Genomic DNA, 25,693 nt, shown 5'->3' on the forward strand with positions numbered 1-25,693 from the left:
CTAGACCCTGTCTAGCCACCTAGGCACTAGGCGCTAACCCATCACCCGACTAGCGCCTAGCATTTTTTAAAACCTTGGGAGCGATTATAAATTTGATATGGCTTTATGCCATTTGAAATTTGATACGGCTTTGTGCCATTTGACCACTTTGGTAATTAAAGGGAATATGATCCATGGTGTGAGTTTCACCAACTTGAAGTGGTGAGTCTATCAAATTTTGTACTTTGAGATGGTTCACATCCATAGTATTGAAGTGGTTCGGAGTTGTCTATATTTGTATTGCTTTTGTCCTCCACTTTGCTCTGTGTCTTGATTTGATCTTGGCCTAACAATGACCATCCAAAGATTTTGAAGACAAGCATTAATTCAATCATGCTCATGAATTAATTCAAGCCATAGGTTGCGTGGGTTTGTCCTTGTGGGATCAAACCAACCTTCAACTAAAGTCATGACAAATTTTGTCTCTTCACCTACTTAATTGCTTGCTGGAGATCTTTATTCCAATTCTTCACATGAGCAACATTCCCTATAAATTAGAAATTTTGTTGTGTGAGCGACATCCATTAAATGGAAATCTAGGAATTGTGCTTTGCAGACTTCTCTTTTACTCTTTGTAGAATTTGTCATTACTTGGTCAAAGTAGTAGAAGTGAATTTAGTTTATATAAACCAGGGATTCGTTCCGGTTTCACGATTGCGTCTAAAATTTGATATCAGACTTCCTCTGTATCTTTATCGGAATACAACCGACGTAATTCATGATATGCTAGCCTTGGATTTGCGTACTTGTGTTCAGACTTGGCAAAATGAGTAGTCAATTGGATTTATTTAAAACTCATATATGACCTTTGGTAATATCTAATAGGTCTTTGTGAAATAGGACTTCATTTTTTCCTTAAGTAGAAACCCACGTAAGATGCACGGTTCAAAGTGAAAATGGGACTTTGTCTTTTCCTTAAGTAGAAAGTGGGACTCCAAGTCCCACATGAAACGCACAGTTCAAAAACCCAATCAAAAATCTTCCATGCTCCAATATTCATTCCTCTAAACAGCGATGTCAATATATTTGAACTCCACGTCGATTTGGCAATGTTTTTTTTTTAAAATTCCTTTTGGGTTTATTAGCTGTTGAATTCCAAACGAAGATGAGTAAGATTGGTGGAGTTCAAAGTCTTTTGAATTGCTCCAATTTATCCTCTTTTCCTCCTAAATCACAGTTTCTTCTTTTATGCAGGTCACAAAAGCCTTTGTTTTTTAGCTGCCTTGTTCTTTTGCTCGTGTGCTTCCTTTGTGGATCAAAATTTCAAAGCGGAAAGGAGGAGAAAATTACCAGCATGTCACCCCATTTTCGTTTTCTATGTTTTGGGTTTGTTTCGGAGTGGGTTGAAACTCTAAACTACAACTAATTCGTTTAATTATTTCGTGCAGGCGTCACTGGCAATAGTATCACTTCGATTTGGTTGTTGCTATGTCCCTTAGGTTGAATTGTCCAAACCCTTTTTTGTGTACTGGTAGATGATAAACCCCACTTCTTGTTGGTAGCTTTTGTAGTCTAAATTCATTTAGCTTTTCGTTTATCACGAGTAGCTTTTCGGTATCAGTTTGACTTGGTTTTTGACATGGTTGCTGGACAAACTATTTTGCAACATTGGGTCCGTTGAAAACAAGTGTTGATTCATGGCTCCAAAGGTGAGAATTGCACTCTAAAATTTGTAGTAACACACTCATAGTATCTACCGTATTTTTAATGGGTTTCGATGTATTAGTGTGTAATTATCACTCTCTGTCATTTCTACTTCCACATAGAGAATTATTTGACTGGTCTTGATAGTGGGCATTTGAACACCCTTTTTGTGTTCCCATTCATGTTTTGTCTCCGATGCTTGCCATCCTTTCTCATTAACACTTGTACAAAGTGAAGCTTTTCCCAAAATCTTCTGTAGTTTTGATTTGTCTTCTAGTTCTTAGGGTGTTAATACAAAGGTTGCCATATGAATGATTTTTCCAAATAATTTGGGAAGTTTGACAACAAGCTTTTCCTTCTTTGTAAACTTGGGACAGCTTGAATTCTTTCAAGTCCAACTTCTCGTGGCAGAGAAGCAAATACCTTTTAGCTACTTATTTAGAGATTGGCAAACTTTCTTTCTTTCCTTTTGTCTTATAGCATTTGTCAGTTTCATTTCAATGTTTTTGGTCAATATTTTGACCCAATATTTGACCAAAATGGTATCCACATTTAAGTCCTCCGAAAGATGTCCTCCTCTCTTTTTATTTGTCTTTATCAAAAGTTGAATTGGGGAATTTCTATTAGGAAAGATGATACGTCATCCATTTCTGTTAATGAAAAATAGTTTAGAAAAACTAAATGTGGTTAGTTTTGTTATTAGTTGTGGTTAGTTAGAATAATAAAAGTTTAGTTAAGGAAGTTAAGGGTATAAATGTAAAGAGCCTAAGGCTAGATATATACACATCCATGTAATTGTTTATTCACTGAATGAAATACAATCTTGTAGTAGAAGAAGTTTTCCTCTTGTGGAATTGGACCAAGCATGAGTCGGTCACTTCTTGTCCCTTGTTCATTTGTCTACACATGCACTTATTCTCTTATTGGACCACAAAAAATGACTTTGCATATAAGACTTGACTTCCTGTATCTGTGTCCTTAGCTTGATTTTTCTGACTTCTTGTGTTTGCATATAAGACTTGACTTCTTATGTCTGCTTCATTAGAATTAACTTTACCCAACATGACAACAATGTGAACGGTGTTCATGTTATCTAGAAGTCTTTTCTTGTTCCTCCTATTGACACTCCCCGATCCCGATATTCCACGAACACCAAGATAGGCATGTGTTGGCCGACATCCGAGGGTGACGAAAGCCATTTATTGAAAGCAAATGCTGAGAATAAAGAATAAATAAGACTTATAAATTTAAATATAATGAATAAGGCATGGACTCTGTTGTGGGGAGCATTGCACGTGACACCAATCCATGCGCAAACAGTAGTTGCAGACCAGTTTTTTGCCATGACAATGTGAGGGTCATGAGTGATGTTGGATTTGAGAGCAAGCAGGGCAGATTGGTCTGTGGTGATGTTGGTTACTGCTGCCGCCACAATGAAGCTACGAAGAAAGCAGTGCAGCAGCGGCAGCAACAGATTCGTACACCGAAATGGTGAGGACCGAGCTCTTCCCTCCATGAGGTACGCGCGGCTGTTGACTTTGTCTTATACAAGAGGCTGCAAGTGAAGAAATTTTATGAAGTAATTTTCTCTGTTTCAGTTGTATGTCACTTTCATGCTTGAAATATTTCTTGATCTATGAAAAGAAACTTATGTGCTCTCCACGTTTATATCATGAAAGGACATCTCGCACAATCGATGCAAGTGACACTTCCTTTTCTTCTTTTTTAGTAGTATGTTGCTTTTAATCCCCGTTTGAAGAGCGTTTGCGGAGAGGCTAGTAAGAACCTTATAGAAGTCAATGTGCCCTTTGAGGAATTAAGGGGACAGAAGGCCTCTTAACAACCTTAATAAGATAACTATAAACAAAAGAAGATAGGATAACTTCTGTAGGAAAATTGAGTAGAATAAAGCCTTTGCCTAATCCTCGATTCAAATCGCAAACGAGCATAATGGTTAGAATTGCAGAAGACCGGAAATTAATCCTTATTGTTTCAATTAAATCAATACAATCTGATTTCAAACTCCATCAGCCTTCAAAGTGAAAGTTCATGGAAGATCTAAATAAGTTTCAAGTACATGGGAGCCAAGAACAAGATGGCCGGGAAAATATTTCTCTTTTGATTCTGCTGTAATATATGCAATCGGGTACATTTTGCAGTCAAACAAATTGAGGAAACGTAAGTATACTAAAACTAATATATGTAACGCGCAACCTGCCTATTATGGCTCCAGACTTGTTGCAGGCTCTACTATTGGAAGCTTGTTCTGCACTAGACGTTCTGCATCTCCCATTTCAACCTCACCACCGCCTTGCCATTCTCCTTCGTCTTGGAAAAGCTTTTCAATTTCTTCCAAAGTCTTTCCTTTTGTTTCTGGAACACATGTGTGGACAAAAGCAACAGAGAGAGCTGAAATCAATGAAAAAATAAAGAAGGTTCCTGCCACTGTTATTGCTCCAGACACGGAGAGGAATGACATGGTAATCACACCACTACTAACCCTACTACCAACGGCCCCAAGGGCGGATGCTTGAGCTCGAAGCTTTAGAGGGAAGACTTCCGATGACAATACCCAACAAATTGGGCCAATTCCTACTGAGAAGAAAGCTACATTCCCACAAACAGCTAATATTGCCGCTCCAATCCCCAGTTTCCCCTGTCCTGGCAATGCTAGAGCAATGCTCAGAAGAAATAAACAAGAGGTCATTCCTATAGTGCCCACATAAAGCAAAGGCTTTCTCCCCACTCTGTCAATCAGAAAGATAGCTACCAAAATGAACACAGTTTTGGTAAAACCAACAACAACAGTTGCAGCAAGAACTTCAGTGTTGCCTTTAATCCCAGCATCTTTGAAAATTGTAGGACTATAATACACAAGTGCATCAATACCAGTAATCTGTTGGAAACATTGGATTCCACAACCAGTAATCAGCATTCGTCGAACTGCAGGATTAGGAATAAAAATTTCGCGCCATATAGCTTTTGCTTCATAGTTTTCAGCATTGGCCATCCCTGCGGCTTGCTGTATTTCTGCCAATCTATCCTCAACATCTTTTTCACTCTCATTAGTCTTGGTCAATACCATCCTTGCTTCTTCCATCCTATTCTGCGTCACCAACCACCTTGGGGACTCCGGGATCACAAAAAGAGCAAATCCAAGAAAGACCGAAGGTATGATCCCCACACCAAGCATGACCCTCCAGCTTATATGTACCGGAAGTCCTGAAAAAACATAATTTGATATATATCCAAGCAGGATCCCAAAATTTATAAATATCTCAGGAAAAGATGTAAGAGAGCCTCGTGCTGTTGCAGAAGAAATCTCAGCAATGTAAACAGGCGCAACCATGACCCCGAACCCTATCCCCACCCCAGCAAAGAGTCTACCAATCATCAGTACTGTGAAATTAGGAGCAAGTGCCATTATAAGAGCACCAGTCTGAAAGACAATTGATGCCAATGCAATTGTCCACTTTCTACCAATGACATCGGATGTTTTTCCACCGGCTAAGCTTCCCAATAGGGAGATGATACTCAAAATTCCAACAAGAAGTTCTAGTTGTACGTTGGTGATTTTCAGATCCTCTTGGATGAATATAATTGCTCCACTCATTACACCCACATCTGCATTGTGATAAAACACACATCATAAACCAGGCAGTTGTACTGCATAAAAGTTACCAGCTAAGTAAAGGGATAAACAAACACCGGTGAAGAAGTATTAAAGTTTCCGCTTACACAAGACCAAAATCACAATGAACCAAGCCAATGTTACGCCATTTTTTTCAAAGGGGAGCCCTTATCTTCTGGTGCATTTAGTATTGAACAAATCAAAGGAGAATCAACGGATAAAAACAAAGGGAGGAACGCAGAAGTAAAAAAAGGGAGCATGAAAACCTTCCCCTTTTTCGAAAAAGCCATAACTTTAAGAGTCAAAACAGGTTCTTTACTTCGCTACGCCATTTCAACTGCTCAAAGCATTGAAAATGGATCTTGGAACATGACACATTAACTTCACATTGGCAACATTTGTCACTCAAAATTTCTGGAACTTAAATCCAAATTGGATACACTTACTCGGATTATCTTACTGAAATTTAGACAACTAGACAAGTGTTTTTTTAACAATTAAGTCGGAAAAACATCCTTAAAAATTCTACATCTAAATATAGTTGTCTAGTTAATTTCAATAACTAAATAAATATATTTCCAACCATTAAATCCCGATAGGAGTTTGCCAAACAAGCAGATCAAGCAGAATTACAGAAACATATAATTATACCAATAAAATAAAATAAAACAAGAAAAATGCAAAAAAAGCAAAATGGTCGGGCAGATCAAGCGAAAAACAAAACATAGATCAAGGAAAGAGAATGAAACAAACCGTATCCAAGAAGCACGGAATTGAGGGAGGCAAAGATTGCGCAGGCGAAGACATATCTCTCGGTATTTTTGTCGGTCAATGGAGCATCTTCCTCTGTCTCTCCGACCTCGGACTCCATTCTCTTGTACTTGGTCTTGCTCCCTCCGAGTTGAAATTCGCACCCAGCAACCCCATTCTCAGCTGCATTCCCGTTTTGCTGCCCACCCAGCAACCCCATCACCCTCTTTCTCTCTCTCTTACCCCTCTCTCTCTCTCTCCTCTGTTCTGACGAGGTGGGAGAGAAAAGAAGGACCTTTTTTTACGTGGGCAGCTGTTTTTTCGAGTTCTTAATCCGATCGAACTCAGATTTCCGAAAAAAACAAAAGAATTATTGTGGGTTTTGTGACTTTTGTCTCAGATCTGGAACAGAGGAGGAGGGATTTTTGGTTATGTTTTCTGTCTCTACGGACGATCCCGCGTTTTTCGGGTTTTTTTTCTTCCTTTATTGCCGTCTGTGTCGGCTTTTCCCTTTTTTCTGAAGCAAAACGGAGGATTCTTTAACCTTTTACTTGAAGAAATTGGGTGTTCTGTGATTTACCGAAGAAATTACTATTTATAAACCAAATTAGGATCTAATTAGTACACTCTTTGACTATGTATACAGTACATGTGAGACTTAATGTATAAATTGAGTGTATTTTGGCTCACCACCGTCAAGCTGTGTACTCACCACCTATTTATTATTATGTAATAAATTTAAATTTTGAGATTTGTGTCTATTCACTAAATAGATCTCGAAATTTAAATTTATATAACGATGATAAATACAGTGGTAAACAAAAATATTCCTATATAAATTACTACGATTAAAATTACGAATAACACATTAGTTGTACAAATGCCTTAATTTTTTTAAAATAAAAAGTAAAATTATTTAGACACATTTTCTGACACAATATCTAATATAATTGAGATTCATATACAATAGAGTTTATATCTCTTGAGAGTGTTTTTTTATTGACATATATGTTAGTTTAGGCGTGCAAATAAAAGTATCATTCAACCGTCACATAATGTCATTTTATATAACACTTTGGACAAATCAATGTTGAAACTTTCTTCTTCTTTCAAAAAAATAAACGTTGAAACTTCTTTCTTTGGAAAATTAAGACAAAATATTCCTTCAAATCAAGGATCAAAATGATAACACTGGTAATTCTATTTAAATTGGAAGACAATCTTCTTCGGATTATATCCTTTGTAGAAATCTACCATAATTGTAAATTCATGCTATTTAAAAAAAAGTGAAACTAATTAGTGACTTCGTTACAACAATCTACTATTTTCGTGATGAGAAGGAGATTAGAGTGAAATAATAAATCACCATCTCTATTTCTTAAGCATAGAAGAGGTATGCACAGCCTGAAAGTGACGTCAAGGAATATATAATATAATTATAAAAGGAAAAAGGATTGTCGGCCCTTCTTGTTTCGGTGCCCTCCTGTTTGTATGGTCACTGTTAAACCAAGTTAATATTTTATATTACTATTCATTTTTGTCTTATTATCTCTATTAAAAAAATATAAAATATTAACGTGACTTAACCCTGACTACATAAAATAGGAAGGCACAGAAACAAGGACGGCAAACAATCTTTGTCCTTATAAAAGAATGCACAGCATGAAAGTGACGTCAAGGAATATATAATATAATTATAAAAGAATGCACAGGATGAAAGTGACGTCAATAAATATTATATATAAGTACAAAAATATATAAAAACACAGAGAATACCATTCCAAAACTTACGTTGCCAGCAAGCAAAGTGGGGCCAGATGTCGCTTTGTAGTTGAGCTAAGTTTTCACATATTTTGGGCTTAGCCCACTCAAACTGTCATATGGGCCTGAAATTTTATGCCCAATTATTATTAAAGTAGCTTCTCTCACGTTGAATAATTACGGTTTTGTAGAGGCATTTTCAGATAATTAAAGGCATTTTTTACAGTCTTTTGTATAATATAGCTTGTGTAAAAGTGCTTTTAAAATGAATTAAAGCACTTTCGATACCAATCTTAAGTAAAAATGCAAGTGAATCCAAAAAAAGCACTTAAAAGACATTCACCAAAAACGCTTCCAATCATTTTAAAAGCACATAATCTAAATTAAGTGTTTCTTCAAAAAACGTTTTCTATTGTTTTGTATTAGGAACTTGAATTTTTATAATATAATGTCTGAGAGTCTAAACGCTTCATACAAAAAAAAAAACCTTCCGTAGAGCAATGAACACCCGTAGTAATAACTTATTGGATGACTCTGAAAGTCCGACCGCGTGACACCTCTACTGAAGAGATTCTCTCCCTTAATTGGGCTTGATTTGGATCCCCAGCCCACTTAAAACGCTTCCAATCATTTTAAAAGCACATGATCTAAATTAAGTGTTTCTTCAAAAAACGTTTTCTATTGTTTTGTATTAGGAACTTGAATTTTTATAATATAATGTCTGAGAGTCTAAACGCTTCATACAAAAAAAAAACCTTCCGTAGAGCAATGAACACCCGTAGTAATAACTTATTGGATGACTCTGAAAGTCCGACCGCGTGACACCTCTACTGAAGAGATTCTCTCCCTTAATTGGGCTTGATTTGGATCCCCAGCCCACTTAAAACCCGACGCATCCACAAACCTTGATATGGGCTATCAGGCCCAACTAGGGTAGCCTCTCACGTGGTGAGTCACGTGCCAATTCTTGCAAGCTATAAATACCATTCCCATTTTCCTCCCCAAATTATCTTCCCAAATTGGTTACACGCACGGCCACTCTGAGAGAGCCTCTTTCCTCTCGATTTGGTTTTCCGTCGTGCGCTTTCCGATCCCGAACCATGACTGCGGAGGTTCTCGCGCAGCCAAATGGCGCCGTCGCGAACGGCGACCTGAACGGAATCCCTACGAACAACGCCGCCGCCGCCAAGAAGTCGAGGGAGAGCGAGCGACGCCGTCGCAGGAGAAAGCAGAAGAAGAACAACAAAGCCTCTCAGGCGCCGGAGTCCAGCGCCGGCGAGACCGACGATGACGTCAAGGAGAATAATGATACTCAGCAGGTTCTTCGCCTCACTCTCCCTCTGATTCTTTTGTGAAATGTTTGTTTAGTTATTGTTCGTCGCAGATTGATTTCTAGGGTTTTAACGAAGTCTTGTGCTCTGATTTGGACGCCGTTCTGTTGGGTAGATTTTCGGGTTTTATCGAAGGGTTGTACTCTGATTTGGATGCCATTCTTTCTAGTAGTTTATTTTTGTTTAGATTGGAGGTTTTAGGGTTTGCATTCAACTCCTTTAGCTAATTAGATTAGGGTTTTGGCTCCGCGGTTGCTTAGAATATATTAGCTATGTAACGAAAACAAAGAACAATGTGTAGGGTTGCCAAGCCATTAATTGAACTACACCGCTTGAGTAAATCTTAGAAAAAGAAATGGTTACCCTGTAACTTCTTATCTTGCAGTGAAGATTTAGGCGGGGAAAGTGGAACCCGGAACTCTATTTTAATTCGCTTGTCTACACACTGGTGTTAATCTTTGAAAACCCATTTTAAAAGTTGTTAACTGTAATTTTCAATACCATGTGAGCAGCCAAACAAGAGTTTGTAATAGTGTTGATATTTTGTTTTTGCTTCTTTTGTTTCTAGAATGCTAATTCTGGTATATTATCTTTTCATGTGTATTAATGATACTTTTTGAACCGTGTAGATTATTGAGCAAGTTCAAATTGAATATGTTCCAGATAAACCTGAGTTAATTGATGGCATGGATGAGGAATTCAGAAAAATTTTCGAGAAATTCTCCTTCCAGGACTCTGAGGGTGTTGAGGTAAAAAGGCATCTTGTGTAACATCTGAATTTCAGTGCACGTTTTTTATTTATTTGCTAGAATGTTCCATAACTCCGCCTATGTCTTACATGGCCGGTCCCAAGCCCGGATAAAGGAGGAGGGGGAGGGCGTCAGGTAGTCGACAACCGGCACTCCATGATCACGTCGAATCCTTATGAAAATGAATCCAGAACAAAATCGTGCTAAAGCTAGGGCGTCACCCGTAAGTGGCGCGCTGTGTGGCCCGAGCACAGTGATAAGTGAGCAAGGGTCGCTGTATCTCCATCGGCACCCGGATGCAGTGTTAAATGAGCAAGGGGGCCATAGAAACTTCTTTTCGAACGACTCCACTCAAAGTTGTTTGGGAGCATATGCTCCTATCAACTTTACCCGGGACACACAAAAGAAGTACTTTGATCCTATTAGACGGGGGAGGGTGAAGAAGCTAGGACAGAAGGGTAGAGTTCAAGAGAGCAAAATGCGTTTAGGAACGTGGAATATAGGAACCTTAACGGGAAAATCTATGGAAGTAGTGGAAGTTATGGTGAGGAGAAGGATAAATATTATGTGCCTACAAGAAACTAAGTGGGTTGGTAGTAAGGCAAAGGATCTAGAAAACTCAGGGTTTAAACTTTGGTATTCGGGCACAAATAGAACGAGAAACGGTGTTGGCATCATCGTGGACAAGACCTTGGTACAAGATGTTGTAGATGTCAAGAGGGTAGGAGATAGAATCATGGCAATCAAGATTGTAATAGGACAAGAACTTATCAATGTGATTAGTGCGTACGCACCTCAAGTAGGGTTGGATACGAGTTCGAAGGAGAAATTTTGGGAAGATCTTGGAGACTTGGTGCAAGGAATTGCTCAGACGGAGAAGTTATTTATAGGAGGAGATTTAAATGGACACGTGGGCAGGGAGACAGGCAACTATGGAGGTTTTCATGGTGGCCATGGTTTTGGGGAGAGAAACGAGGATGGGGAAGCTATCTTGGATTTTGCAATGGCATATGATCTCTTCTTAGCCAACACCTTCTTTAAGAAGAGAGAAGAACATGTGATCACCTACAAGAGTGAGTCGTCAAAAACACAAATAGATTTTCTTCTAATGAGGAAAGGGGATCGTATAACTTGTAAGGATTGCAAAGTTATACCAGGAGAGAGCGTGGCTAATCAACATCGCTTGTTGGTGATGGATGTACATATCAAAAGAGTAAGACAAAAGAACAAGACTTGGAAGTGCCCAAGAACTAGATGGTGGAATCTAAAAGAAGAAAAACAAGCCATTTTCAAAGAGAAGGTAATCACCCAATGTGTGTGGGATAGAGAGGGGGAAGCTAGCCAAATGTGGGATTCCATGGCTAGTTGTATCCGAAAAGTAGCAAAAGAGGTATTAGGAGAGTCCAAGGGCTTTGCCCCACACCAAAAGGAATCTTGGTGGTGGAATGAGGAGGTACAAACAAAGGTGAAGGCTAAGAAGGAATGTTGTAAAGCCTTATACAAGGAGAGGACCGATGAAAATGGTGAAAGGTATAGAAAAGCGAAGCAAGAGGCGAAGAAAGCTGTCAGAGAAGCTAAGTTAGCGGCTTACGACGATATTACGAAGATTGATGGAAAGATATAGAGATGGGAAAAAGGATTTACACATGGTCTTTATAGATTTGGAAAAAGCGTATGATAGGGTCCCAAGAGACATTCTTTGGAGGATTTTAGAGAAGAAAGGAGTACGAGTAGCATATATCCAAGCTATAAAGGATATGTATGAAGGAGCAAAGACTGCCGTAAGAACTCATGAAGGACAAACCGAAAGCTTTCCCATAACTGTAGGATTACATCAAGGCTCATCCTTAAGTCCTTACCTTTTTGCGTTGGTAATGGATGAGTTAACAGGACATATTCAAGATGATATTCCTTGGTGTATGCTTTTCGCAGACGATATAGTGTTGATAGATGAAACTCAGGAAGGGGTAAATGCAAAACTTAACCTTTGGAGAGAAGTGTTGGAATCTAAAGGTCTTCGCCTAAGCCGATCAAAGACAGAATATATGGAGTGCAAGTTCAGTGCAAATGGAGGCCAAAACGAGTTAGGGGTGAGGATCGGAGATCAAGAAATACCAAAGAGCGACCGTTTTCGTTACCTAGGATCTATCTTGCAAAAGAACGGAGAATTAGATGGAGATCTCAACCATAGAATACAAGCTGGATGGATGAAGTGGAAGAGTGCATCCGGCGTGTTGTGTGACCGCCGTATGCCACTGAAGCTCAAGGGAAAATTTTATAGGACGGCAATAAGGCCGGCGATGCTGTATGGCACAGAATGTTGGGCGGTGAAACATCAACACGTACACAAAATGGGTGTAGCGGAGATGAGGATGCTTCGTTGGATGTGTGGGCACACGAGAAAGGATAAGATTAGGAATGAGGATATCCGGGGTAAAGTAGGAGTAGCCGAAATTGAAGGAAAGATGAGAGAAAATCGGTTACGGTGGTTTGGACATGTGCAAAGAAGGCCTACTGACGCTCCGATTAGAAGATGTGACTATGGGACAGAGGTTCAGGGCCGAAGGGGTAGAGGAAGACCTAGGAAAACTTTGGAAGAGACTCTAAGAAAAGACTTAGAGTACTTGGATCTAACGAAGGACATGACACAGGATCGAGCACAATGGCGTTCTAAGATTCATATAGCCGATCCCACTCAGTGACTTGGATTTTCCAAGTCTCCAACCAAGAAGTTTTCCTCACTCGGGAAATTAAGGGAACACTACCCCAACCTACATGCTCCACTCAGAAAGCTTCAACATACAAGCTTCAACAAAAGAAAATTCAAAGAACTTAGCGAAGAAGGCTTTGGTGTATTTAACACAATACGTTGAAATGAAGGAAAGCTTATTTATTGATATCCCCGATAAGCTACAAATATGTACATATACATGAGTCAAAATAAACACACAAGAGGGAGCCTTCACAAAGGTTGCTTAGGAGAAGTCTCAGCAGTCGGTAGAGCCCCAGAAAGAGAAGGCACCGGAGGGGGATCATTTGGAGCCTCAGTACTGGACAGAACCCTAGAAGGAGGAGGCATCAGAGGTTGATCATTTGGAGCTTCATTACGCGGTACAGCCCCAGAAGACGAAGGCAATAAATGCCTTTGGAACAAACCCACAAATCTCTGATGATCAAGTAAAACCTGACCATCAGTTTCCTTCATCTGGTCAAGCTTCCTCTTCATGTTTGTAGCATAGTCATGTGCGAGCCGGTGCAACTGTTTATTCTCATGCTTGAGCCCTCTAATCTCCTGTTTGAGACTCATCACTTCAGCCGCCAATGATTCAACTTGGCGGGTTCGAGCAAATAGGCGTTGGGCCATATTAGACACAGAACCTGCACACTGAACACTGAGAGCCAGCGAATCCTTAACAGCTAACTCATCAGACCGTTTGGAAAGTAGTCTGTTATCTTTGGGAGTGAGAAGGTTCCTGGCCACCACCGCAGCGGTCATATCATTCTTCATCACGGAATCCCCAACGGTAAGAGGACCAGTTGGGGAGACGAAGGATGGGCGCCATATGTTGTCTGGAGAAGGCGGGGCTGCCTCTTCAACAAGGTTCAAGTCAAAACGACGGTCGGAGGGGCCAGACATTTTCAAAGGTGTTGAAGAGAGAAGAGGTCGGACAAATCAAGATCTTAGAAGTGCAAGAATGAAGCTTCTACTGGTGGAGATTCAAGTGTTCTTTGGAACTTAATGCCAGCCTCTATAAAAATCTGCACTCGACGGAGCTTCAGAAATCAAAGAGGCGCCTGCTCAGAAATCGAAGAGGCGTTTGCTTTCTCAAAAGTTGGGCTGCTTAGAGATCACGAGGGTTGATCTCAGAAATCGAAGAGCCGTTTGCTTTCTCAAAAGTTGGGCTGCTCAAAGACCACGAAGGCCGATCTCAGAAATCGAAGAGGCGCTCGCTTTCTCAAAAGCTGGGCTCCCTAGAGACCACGAGGGCCGATCTCAGAAATCGAAGAGGCACCTACTTTTCCAGCCTTGTCAGCACCTGTCACACGCACACTCAGCTTTGCGGAAATTATGGGCATTCTGTCAAAGACTTCTGGGGAAGTAGAAAACACATGAATCTTACTGTTCAATCACCCACTTCCCACACGCAACAATAGCTCATGGGTACCACAGATAACTTTGCCAAAGTTCTCTGCCAAAGTTGAGCACGTGAAGCTTGCAGCTCCCACTACATCGCTCTGACCAAGAAGGGTAAAAGAATAGCAAAGAAACAGCACTAACAAAGTTTAGACCCATAAATTTTGAAGGTCTAGCTACCATATTATTACCCACAAGGGTAAAGGAACAGTACCACTGCTGGATAATTGGAAAGTCCATGTATGTCAACCTCTGTGCTTCGTGGCAAGGTAGACTAGCAAACATGCCCAACCTTTACTCACATTCGAGAAAACACTCCCAATAAGATTGCTTGCACCAAAATCGAAGAGGCACCGTCCTCCGAATCTAAAGAGCCAGACTCCCAACATGACTACTTTCTTAAAAATCGAAGAGAGGGTAAAGGAACAGTACCATTGCTGGATAATTGGAAAGTCCCTGTGTGTCAACCTCTGTGCTTCGTGGCAAGGTAGACTAGCAAACATGCCCAACCTTTACTCACATTCGAGAAAACACTCCCAACAAGATTGCTTGCTCCAAAATCGAAGAGGCACCGCCCTCCGAATCTCGAGAGCCACTCTCCCAACATGATTACTTTCTCAAAAATCGAAGAGACACTGCTCCCCGAATCTCGAGAGCCAGACCCCCAGCATGATTGCTTTCTCAAAAATCGGTGAGGCACCGTTCTCCGAATCAATCGAAGAGGCGCTCGCTTTCTCAAAAGTTGGGCTGCTCAGAGACCACGAGGGCCGATCTCAGAAATCGAAGAGGCACCTACTTTTCTAGCCTTGTCAGCACCTGTCACACGCACACTCAGCTTTGCAGAAATTATGGGCATTCTGTCGAAGACTTCTGGTGAAGTAGAAAGCACATGAATCTTACTGTTCAATCACCCACTTCCCACACGCAACAATAACTCATGGGTACCACAGATCACTTTGCCAAAGTTCTCTGCCAAAGTTGAGCACGTGAAGCTTGCAGCTCCCACTACATCGCTCTGACCAAGAAAGGTAAAAGAATAGCAAAGAAACAGCACTAACAAAGTTTAGACACATAAATTTTGAAGGTCTAGCTACCATATTATTACCCACAAGGGTAAAGGAACAGTACCACTGCTGGATAATTGGAAAGTCCCTGTGTGTCAACCTCTGTGCTTCGTGGCAAGGTAGACTAGCAAACATGCCCAACCTTTACTCACATTCGAGAAAACAGTCCCAACAAGATTGCTTGCTCCAAAATCGAAGAGGCACCTTCCTCCGAATCTCGAGAGCCAGACTCCCAACATGACTACTTTCTCAAAATCGAAGAGAAGGTAAAGGAACAGTACCATTGCTGGATAATTGGAAAGTCCCTGTGTGTCAACCTTTGTGCTTCGTGGCAAGGTAGACTAGCAAACATGTCCAACCTTTACTCACATTCGAGACAACACTCCCAACAAGATTGCTTGCTCCAAAATCGAAGAGGCACCGCCTTCCGAATCTCGAGAGCCAGACTCCCAACATGATTACTTCCTCAAAAATCGAAGAGACACTGCTCTCCGAATCTCGAGAGTCAGACCCCCAGCATGATTGCTTTCTCAAAAATCGAAGAGGCATCGTTCTCCGAATCTCGAGAGCCAGATACCAGACCACTTTTTCAAAGTGCTCTGACAGAGTTAAAACATGTGAAACTGGCAGCTCCCACTACCGTGCTATGACCAAGCAGGGTAAAGGAATAGCATTACTACTTGTTGTTAGGGAGACTCCTATATATGTCGACCTCCATCCCCAACGGACAGGCAGACCTGCAAAAATGCTCAACCCTTCATCATATCTGAGAGGGCACTCCCAACAAAGCCTTTCGAAATATTCAGCTTTCTTTCCCCCCGATAATACCTCTGCAAACAAGCTATACTAGAGCAAGAATATCTCATATCATCAGGGTTAAAAGCAAGAGTATCCCATATCATGCTTTTTCCCTGTTTTTTCTTTTGGCCTTGTTTTTACCTGCAAGACAAGGAGAAAGAGAGCAATCAGTCAGCACTTGGAATCAAGCTTCCAGCCAGGAACTGACTGCCTGGAACCCCTTACCTGATTACTTACCTGGCATTGCTCTCGAGTACTCATCTTCATCATCTTATGTTTCCAGGGAAGATTCCGCATCTGCTTGAGGAACAGATAGGGCAAGTGCAAAGGATACAAGGAAGCATGTGGAGACAAGCGTAACAGCACACGTGCCGATACATCCATTACTCTGTCAAAAGCAAAAGTATCCCATATCAGCAGGGTGGAACGTACTCTAGATTTGATGGACTTGTTTTGACCCTCAAATTCTTCAGTCGGCCTTATACTCTGGAGGAAACCAGAAAACCCTCCAACTCAGTTCAAGAATAAGCCTGTGGAAAGTTACTTCTTCAAAAGCAAAAGTATCTCATATCATCTCTTCTCATTTTTCTTCTCTTTATCCTTCATGCTGCTGCAAGATGGGGAGAAGGTGAACAATCAGTCGGAGCTCTGATTGCTTACCTTGTCTGTCACCTCTTTCAGCAGACCCCCTAGCTCGGCGACTTGGGGGACTCCTACTACATGGTTTGTATCGCGCTTGACCAAGCCTGAAACTACAAGTAAGCTTCAAGTGAAATTGATACATTACATTGTGCATCTCCACCAGTTAAAGATACCACCCCTGGATGGAGGAAGAGTACTTCCAGAGAAGATGCCACATCTACCTATGAGACAGATAATGCAAGTCAAGACGACACCACACTCCGATACTTAGAAGTTTCGTGATTACGAGATCATTCTCCCACAATATTTCCTAATGTCATTTGTACTAAATCATTCACTCGTACTCACTAAAGGAGAGCTTGAACCTATGTACTTGTGTAAACCCTTCACAATTAATGAGAACTCTTCTATTCCGTGGACGTAGCCAATCTGGGTGAACCACGTACATCTTGTGTTTGCTTTCCTATCTCTATCCATTTATATACTTATCCACACTAATGACCGGAGCAATCTAGCGAAGATCACAAAAAGCGACCGTTTTCGTTACCTAGGATCTATCTTGCAAGAGAACGGAGAATTAGATGGAGATCTCAACCATAGAATACGAGCTGGATGGAAAGAGTGCATCCGGCGTGTTGTGTGACCGTCGTAGGCCACTGAAGCTCAAGGGAAAATTTTATAGGACGGCAATAAGGCCAGCGATGTTGTATGGCAGAGAATGTTGGGTGGTGAAGCATCAACACGTACACAAAATGGGTGTAGCGGAGATGAGGATGCTTCGTGGGATGTGTGGGCACACGAGAAAGGATAAGATTGGGAATGAGGATATCCGAGGTAAAGTAGGAGTAGCCGAAATTGTAGGAAAGATGAGAGAAAATCGGCTCTGGTGATTTGGACATGTGCAAAGAAGGCCGACTGACGCTCTGGTTCGAAGATGTGACTACGGGACAGAGGTTCAGGGCCGAAGGGGTAGAGGAAGACCTAGGAAAACTTTGGAAGAGACTCTAAGAAAAGACTTAGAGTACTTGGATCTAACGGAGGGCATGACACAAAACCGAGCGCAATGGCGTTCTAGGATTCATATAGCCGACCCCACTTAGTGGGAAAAGGCTTTGTTGTTGTTGTTGTTGTTGTTGCTAGAATGTTCCATGATGCATTTCTCTGATCTATCCAGGTGGATAAGAAGGATGAGTCTGAAGGAGTCCCCAAAAAGAAGGCTGACTCAGATTCTGAAGAGGAAGAGCAGGATAATGAACAAAAAGAGAAAGGAATATCAAACAAGAAGAAAAAGGTTTGTTAGTATTTTCCATTTGTTAATGTTATGTTAATTTTTTTTTATTGTTATCGCTATATCAACAACATTTTGTCAAGGCTAAATAAATGTGTTGTTATCTTTCAGCTTCAACGGAGAATGAAGATTGCAGAATTGAAACAGATTTGCCAAAGGCCTGATGTTGTTGAGGTTTGGATACCTTGATCTTTTATATGTTTGAATTTGTTTTATATGTTGTTCCTGTTGTTTTCCATTTTTGTATGTTTGAAATTAAGCTTGTCTGTCTACATATTCTCAGGTGTGGGATGCAACTGCAGCTGATCCTAAGCTGCTGGTGTTTCTAAAATCATATCGCAATACTGTACCCGTGCCTAGACATTGGTGTCAGAAAAGGAAATTTCTGCAGGTTAGTGATTACCCTGATGTTAAAACTATCTATTAAAATGTGGATGCATGATTAATGGGTATGATTAACATGATGGGATTAGGGATAGGGTATGGTAAGATCACGTCGATGAGGTTTCTCTTATATGTATACATGTGGTTCTTGCAGGGGAGCGGCTGTGACAACCATGGAGCCTGGACTTGTAGGTGTTTGGAAAATTAAACCTTGAATGTTTATCTTTATATATCTACTAGTGCCTAGTGGGGTGGGTATCTGGGCATAATTTAGAGCTATTATTGGGGGATATTTTTAGTATCTGTGCATGATGGATTTTGGGATTTTATTCAGGTGCTGATATATCTATTTTGAATTTTCAGATGCCTTCCCATAATGCTTAATCATTGGGCCCAATTCTGCTATAATTTTAATATTTAAGACTGCTGATTTGATGTAGAAATCTATGCTGATGATTGTAAAATATTACATGTTTCTCATCGAGACTGGATTGATTTTGCAGGGTAAGCGTGGTATTGAGAAACAACCGTTTCAGCTTCCAGACTTCATTGCTGCTACAGGAATTGAGAAAATTAGACAGGTAAATTGGTAATGAGATTTTTAAAAATCTCAATTCTTGTTCAAGCATGGCTTGTTTGTTAAGTTTTGCTCGTAACATATAACTTTAACCTCATAAGTAAAATATTTCTTTTGTTCCTGAATCTTAATTAAGTTTTAACAAAGAAACATGCATCAAATTCTTGTTACCTATGCATAATTATATTTATGGTTTTATCTGCCTTGTCTTTCCAATTTTCTAATTTTGTTGTGTGTTGATTGTGATATGGTTGTCTTGTGCAGGCGTACATTGAAAAAGAAGATAGCAAGAAGTTGAAGCAAAAACAACGGGAGCGTATGCAACCAAAGATGGGGAAAATGGATATCGATTATCAGGTGTTCATTTATTATAATTCAGACTTTTTAATCTTGTGTTTTAATGTAATTCAAGAGGACATGCATCTGTAATCATTATCTTGATTTACTGATGTGATTGTTTTCTGTTTGTTAGGTTCTCCATGATGCATTTTTCAAGTACCAGACTAAGCCAAAGTTGACAACTCTTGGTGATCTGTACCATGAAGGGAAGGAATTTGAGGTATATTATTCCAGCATCTATTCATAAACACCTCTGTGCTATTGGTCATGTGAATATTCTATCTGTGTATCTTGTGTGAAGGTGTAACATAATTTTTATTTGTGTTGGTTTCTGGTTTTGTGTTCAGGTGAAATTGAGGGAGATGAAACCAGGCATGCTTTCACATGAACTAAAAGAAGCTCTGGGTATGCCAGATGGTGCTCCTCCCCCATGGCTCATCAATATGCAGGTGAGTGTGCAAATATATTGTGTTTGGTGTTCAACTCTATGTTGTATCTATATAACTTTGTTAATGTTGGGTATTGCCTTTATTTGACTTTTTTCTTTCTTGTAGAGATATGGTCCTCCACCATCATATCCACATCTGAAAATTCCCGGGCTGAATGCTCCTATCCCTCCTGGAGCCAGCTTTGGTTACCATCCTGGTGGCTGGGGAAAGCCTCCTGTTGATGAAGTAAGTTTTAAATTCTTGGTATTGTTTCCCTTGTTTTATTCCAATTTCAAACCACTATATATAAATATTTGTTTTTTAACCATTTAACTTTGGTCGTTTAACAGTATGGCCAACCGTTGTATGGAGATGTATTTGGCGTTCAGCAACAAGATCAGCCCAATTATGAGGTACAGCTTTTGGTCATTAGATTTAACTTTGTACGTAATTTCTATTTGTCTGATGAGCCTATAGAGTACTACTTTAATTGCTAGGAGATATATTTATGATTGACTTGTATTATTGTTTCTAATTCATTGAATTGTCATCGGACCATGGCCTTTACTTATTACATTGCAATAACATTTTCATTTAAACTCAGGAGGAGCCTGTTGACAAGACAAAGCATTGGGGTGATTTGGAGGAAGAGGAAGAGGAGGAAGAAGAAGAAGAAGAGGAAGAGGAAGAACAGCCTGAGGACGAAGATTTAGAGGATGGCATTCAATCTGTAGACAGCATGTCAAGGTATCTTATTTCCAGTGTTTCCCATATTTATTTGTTTTAACATGCTTTTTCGGTTGTACATTTCTTAGTTTTTTCTTTCCATTTTTTTCCAGATTGGTTGTTTTATCTTTTCGTTCCACGGAAGATTGCAACGTAAACTCATTTTTCCCTTTTACTAATTTTTCATCTTTTCCTCAGTACTCCCACTGGCGTTGAGACACCTGCTCAAATTGAACTTCGCAAGGATCAGAAAAAAGAACCTGAAAAGCCTTTATACCAAGTAAGCCCAGTGATTAGAGACTTTTGTCGTTTGTGTAGTATGTTTGATTACCAACATTTTGTAATTCTTCGTCTAACTTGTTTTGCAAAGGTACTTGAACAAAAAGAGGAAAGAATTGCTCCCGGGACACTTCTTGCAACGGGTCACACGTACGCAATCTGCTTCGTCTCTTTAAACGTTGTGTGTCTACCTTTTTGTTTTTCAACTTCATTAGTTTCTAAACTTGTCCTTTTTCACGTGCAGGTATAATTTGGCTGGCACCCAAGACAAAGCAGGGGCCAAAAAGGTAAGGACTGCATGAATTGTTTCTTTCTAAGCTCTAAAAGAAATTCTGATGTATCCGTACCTTCTTACGTTAAATCTCTGTCTGGCAACTATTTGTTATTTTGCTTATTATTCTCGATTGTGTATCGATGATTGATTTGTCTTTGTTGTCTTAGGTTGAGCTGCTTAGAGGTCAGAAAGCAGATAAAGTGGAGGTCACTATACAACCCGAAGAATTGGATGATATGGAGACCGTTTTGCCTGCAAAGTAAGTCCGAAACATGAAAATATTGAACTTTACTTTTACCATTTACCTTAGCAGCAGATAGCTTATAACTAATGTATGGCCTTTAATAGGTATGAAGAAGCAAGGGAGGAGGAGAAGCTGCGAAGTCAGAAGGAAGACTTCAGTGACATGGTCGCAGAGGTGTGTTCCTCTATACCTTTGGCAAATTCTAACAATTAGTTTTTTCATTAATGCATTTAACAAATTCTAATGGGATCCCATCATAACACCGAAGTTAAGCGAGTTTGGAGTGAGAGTAGTACTAGGATGGGTGACCTCCTGGCAAATCCTCGTGTTGCATACCCCCACCTTAGCCGACCCCACTTAGTGGGAAAGGGCTTTGTTGTGTTGTTGTTTAACAAATTCTAATGAGTTGGTTTATGGTGCAGAACGAGAAGAAGAGGAAACGTAAAATGCAAGAGAAAGATGGGAAAAACAAGAAGAGGGACTTCAAGTTTTAGGCTCTACCGGTGTTATTACGATTTTTTTTTTTCTGGAGGCCACCTGATGTTGAGATTTTGGTGCCGGTATTTGAAACTTGTTTGTACCGAGAAATATGATACGTTTGCTCCGCTCGTAGCACTTTGATACACATTTAGTGATCTGTATTGTAATATAATGATTCACCTTTTGTCATGTTAATCCGTATTTGTTAGAGACTTAAGAGAATCAAATCGAAAATAAATTTAGTGGTCTAGGTGAATCCCACAATTGAGATTAGGACTTGCGTTTTTCATTGAGTAAATTGGAGTAATGGTCTCTCAATTTTAATTAAATTGGAGTAGTGGTTTCTCAACTAAAAATTCATTACTATTGGTCCCTTAGACCATCTCCAACTCTTGGATTAAAAGCCAAATTTTTTAGCCCTGAAAATTTAGCTTTTAGCTCAGAAACATCTTTTCTGCTCCAACCCTTCTACCCTAAAATTTTAGCCCGGAATTATTAAAGAATGAAATTAGCCTAAATTTTTTTCTTAAATCAATTTAAAAAATAAATAAATATGTAGATTATTGTAAATTAATTTTATGAACATTTTAATCTAAAAAAATTTAAATTCCGATAAACATTTCGCATTTAGCCGCGGGGAAAGCTGGGGGGTATTTGGCCCAGAAATAACATTTGGCATTTAGCCTAAAATTTTAGCATGGGTTGGAGAGTGTTGGGGGGGGGGTAATTTGGCTTTTAGCCTATGGTTGGAGATGGTCTTAACTTATCAAAATGTGTAGTTATGGTTTTTTTTGTTAAATTCGTCAGAATTTTGTCAAAATAAGTTATGTTAGAATGATTATTGCTACAATTGGGTTAAAGTTGAGGGACCATTGCTTCAATTGAGATTAAAGTTGATGGACCATTTCTCCAGCTGGATTAAAGTTGAGGGAGCAATGATAATGAATTTTTAGTTGAGGGACTATAGTTGCACGTTTTGATGAGTTGAGTGTCAATGGTAATGAATTTTTAGTTAAGGGATCATTGCTCCAATTGAGTTAAAATTAAGGGATCATTGTTACAGTTTACTCTTTTTCATTTCTTGTAAACAACTAGGATCCCATGCCAAAAAGGCTAAAAAAAAGCAAAGGAAGATTCAAAAGGGAAAACGTAGTCTTGTTTCTTCGCCACTAAGAAGTGAGGTTGTGTTTCTCTTTTCGCTCACGTTTTCTTTTTCGGCACGTCTCTTATTTTCATCTCTTAAATTTATTGCGCTTTCTTCAACTCGAAGGCTATCAAAAAGGAAGTGAGCATTATGAGAGAAAAGAGGATTGCGAAAATTGCTCGTCAAATTTTACGACCCATTTGGAACTTGCACGTTAAACTCTTCCAATTGTTTTACTTCTATCTAAATAATCACGATTATTTAGTTTAGTGATACTCTCTCTTATTTTTATTGAAAAAAATCTTAACTTCAAATCTTATGAATAAAAAACGTGACGTTTGGTATTGCATGGCGATATTGTAGCAGAAGGGGAATGGGACGGGACCTACGGTATTTGTACTTTTCCATGGAGTTATTGAGTTCTCGTTTAGTTTCTTGGGAACTGATGTTGGGTATTATGGATAGGTTTGAATAAGAGCATTAGGGCAAAGTTGTGGACGTTGTTGAAAGGTAGGGAGCTGTCAAAGTTCAAACCCTAATTTGAGACTCTAGTCTAGGGTGTGTAGTCGGCTCAATTATTGACGTAAACAACCAAATTATGTTTCCTCTCACACTTAATTTCCATGCATGCGATAAAAAAAAAGGGTGGACCAACCACTGCCACCCTCTACCACTATAGAGTATTAGGGCATAGCCAATCCATTGGAGAGATTTTTTTAGTGTTGGGAACATGATCATGTACATTAAGCATTTTAGAAATATTCAGTCATTGGTATTATGAAATTTAGTTTACGTGCAGTGTTTTCAGCAGAGCATTGTCCCACTTAATACTCTACGCCCATTTCTTGAGTCTCATACATACTTTTTTGACCCTTCATGTCATTTGACTAGTAGATATATAGTTACCCATGAATTCTCCTCCAACCCTTTCGTACATTGTTTCATTCACAAAACTTCCTATTATTTTAGCAAAGTTGACGATTTCATTACAAAATTTGTAACACCACCGTGCAACTCGAATCTTAACATGATTGGAAAAATAGAAACTTGAAAAAGAAGAATTAAACAAATAAAAAACGTATCAACAAAATCTAAAACAATTCGCATCCAAGTCATGCAATTCAAAACAATCAAAACCCTAACTTATTTCAAAATCCATGTGTATATAACAGCGAATAACAATTTTGATTTGACAAGGTAACTTGCTTGATTTGCAAACAAATTAATTAGTCAAATTAATCAAAGTGACCATAATTAGTGTTGCATGCACAAACCTAAACACCTAAAGTTACCATCATCAATTGCACACCTAGTCCACCAACCACAACCCCCTTTACTGTACCAATGACATCGCGACACATGAAACAATCATATTTGGACCCTTCCTAGAACTTCCTCCCTCCCACATGGAAAACAAAATAATCCATCTTAATAATTTAATTAGTGTGACAACGATAGTAAACAATAAAAACAAATAAAAGTGTTGGCATGCGTTTTAAGCTTTTGGAATTCTTCATTTGGTCACTGAGATTGAATTGTTAAATATTATATAATTAAAGTATGAATTAATGTGGTACGATGCCTTCGTTTCTTTGGTATGAATTAATGTGGTACGATGCCTTCGTTTCTTTGGTTAATAAGACTATTCTTTTGCTTAATTAATTTTAAACTTTGGTATTATTTTTTTAAGTTTAATTCGTTTACGACATATATTCTGTCGTATACTTTTTGATAAATTAATTAAAATGTGTGGGAGACGACCATATAAACAAGAACCTTTACCTAACCAAACTACTCGATCGAACAAGTTTGATTTCAACATCTAACAAAGATTGGAATTTGCTTCAAATTATTTAATAAGTTTGGTGCCTTCATCATATTCATATGTACGTGGATCTCGTGGTCTTATATGTTCGACGGCCAAACCTCCATCCATTGATGATGATAATATAAACTCATCATAAATAATTAATTCACTTTTTGCTCGTAATTAGGAAGTTAAGAACCATGTTAATGAGAAATTTTTCAATGTGCCGGGAGTATGCTCGATATACCAAGTGTCTTAATACAAGTGTTTGAATTTTTTTTGTTACACGTATCCAACCACTTATATTACGACACTTGATATGAGATATGCTAAGGAAACTCTAAAAAGTGGGACTCTGAGCTAAATTTTTTCAAATATTAATGTTGACATGAGAATTAACGTTAAACTGTGAGGTGTCAGAGGGTCCATGGAGAGTTCTACTTTGAGAGAGCAACATTTCTCAATATAGTGGTACTCAATCTCCACTTTGTTACAAATTAAGACATGTAATTTTTTTTTAAATTATCTATACAAAGAGATAGGGAGATGTCTAAACCTCACCATAGGCTAGCTATAATAATTTGGTTTGAATTTAACTTTAACAAGAATCAAACCTAAAATCTCTTATTTACAAGTGAAGAGGAATATACACCACTACTAAATGATAAAGACATATCAAGTTTAAATATATCATAGATGACAACTGTTCTTGAACACAATTTACATAAAAAAATTATTATTACACACTCATTTTCTTCTCTGCATATGCATATTTATGTATGACCATATAATAAAATAAATAAAAAACAGAGATAGACAGAAATTAGAATCTAGGTTTAGAGATTAACTATTTCCTTTTGCAAGGACCACTAACCCTTCATTGTAGCTACATTGCACATATTTGCATGGTGCATGGATGTGATTAGAACACATAAGGCCAACCTGTAACATGTAATCACATGTATATAGGGCCACAGGGTCATCAAAACCCTCCAAATATTGTAATACAAATGCCCCACTTGTGACCACGTGCTGCTCGACTGTGCAATTTATCCCCACAAAATTGGGTCTACCCGCCACCCCTCTACAACAATTTGATCCCCCAACAAGTCGAGCTAGCTAGTCCATGGATCCTAGTGTACTTTTTTCCTTTTTATGTCTATATATATATATATATAT

The 25,693-nt window shown here is 39.1% G+C and overlaps 2 protein-coding genes across 2 annotated transcripts; one reads left to right on the top strand and one right to left on the bottom strand.

Annotated features, from left to right (window-relative positions):
* Positions 1-3,612: 3,612 nt before the first annotated feature.
* Positions 3,613-6,586, bottom strand: LOC126587238 (probable polyol transporter 4). The gene is made up of 2 exons (XM_050252275.1): positions 6,068-6,586; positions 3,613-5,307 (listed from the first exon to the last, which is right to left on the bottom strand). Exons 1-2 carry the CDS (start codon positions 6,282-6,284, stop codon positions 3,905-3,907), a joined length of 1,620 nt encoding a protein of 539 aa, XP_050108232.1. The 5' UTR covers positions 6,285-6,586; the 3' UTR covers positions 3,613-3,904.
* A 2,253-nt stretch (positions 6,587-8,839) lies between these two features.
* On the top strand, positions 8,840-21,758 carry LOC126587240 (uncharacterized). The gene is made up of 18 exons (XM_050252276.1): positions 8,840-9,144; positions 9,786-9,905; positions 17,719-17,835; positions 17,944-18,006; positions 18,116-18,223; positions 18,720-18,797; positions 19,058-19,150; positions 19,266-19,352; positions 19,480-19,581; positions 19,687-19,806; positions 19,911-19,973; positions 20,165-20,307; positions 20,485-20,566; positions 20,657-20,715; positions 20,810-20,852; positions 21,007-21,098; positions 21,188-21,257; positions 21,506-21,758. The coding sequence occupies exons 1-18, from the start codon at positions 8,926-8,928 to the stop codon at positions 21,575-21,577; spliced, it is 1,731 nt and encodes a 576-aa protein (XP_050108233.1). The 5' UTR covers positions 8,840-8,925; the 3' UTR covers positions 21,578-21,758.
* Positions 21,759-25,693: the final 3,935 nt, after the last annotated feature.

The sequence above is a fragment of the Malus sylvestris genome, chromosome 10 (genome assembly GCF_916048215.2).
Source record: "Malus sylvestris chromosome 10, drMalSylv7.2, whole genome shotgun sequence".
Lineage (NCBI taxonomy): Eukaryota > Viridiplantae > Streptophyta > Magnoliopsida > Rosales > Rosaceae > Malus > Malus sylvestris.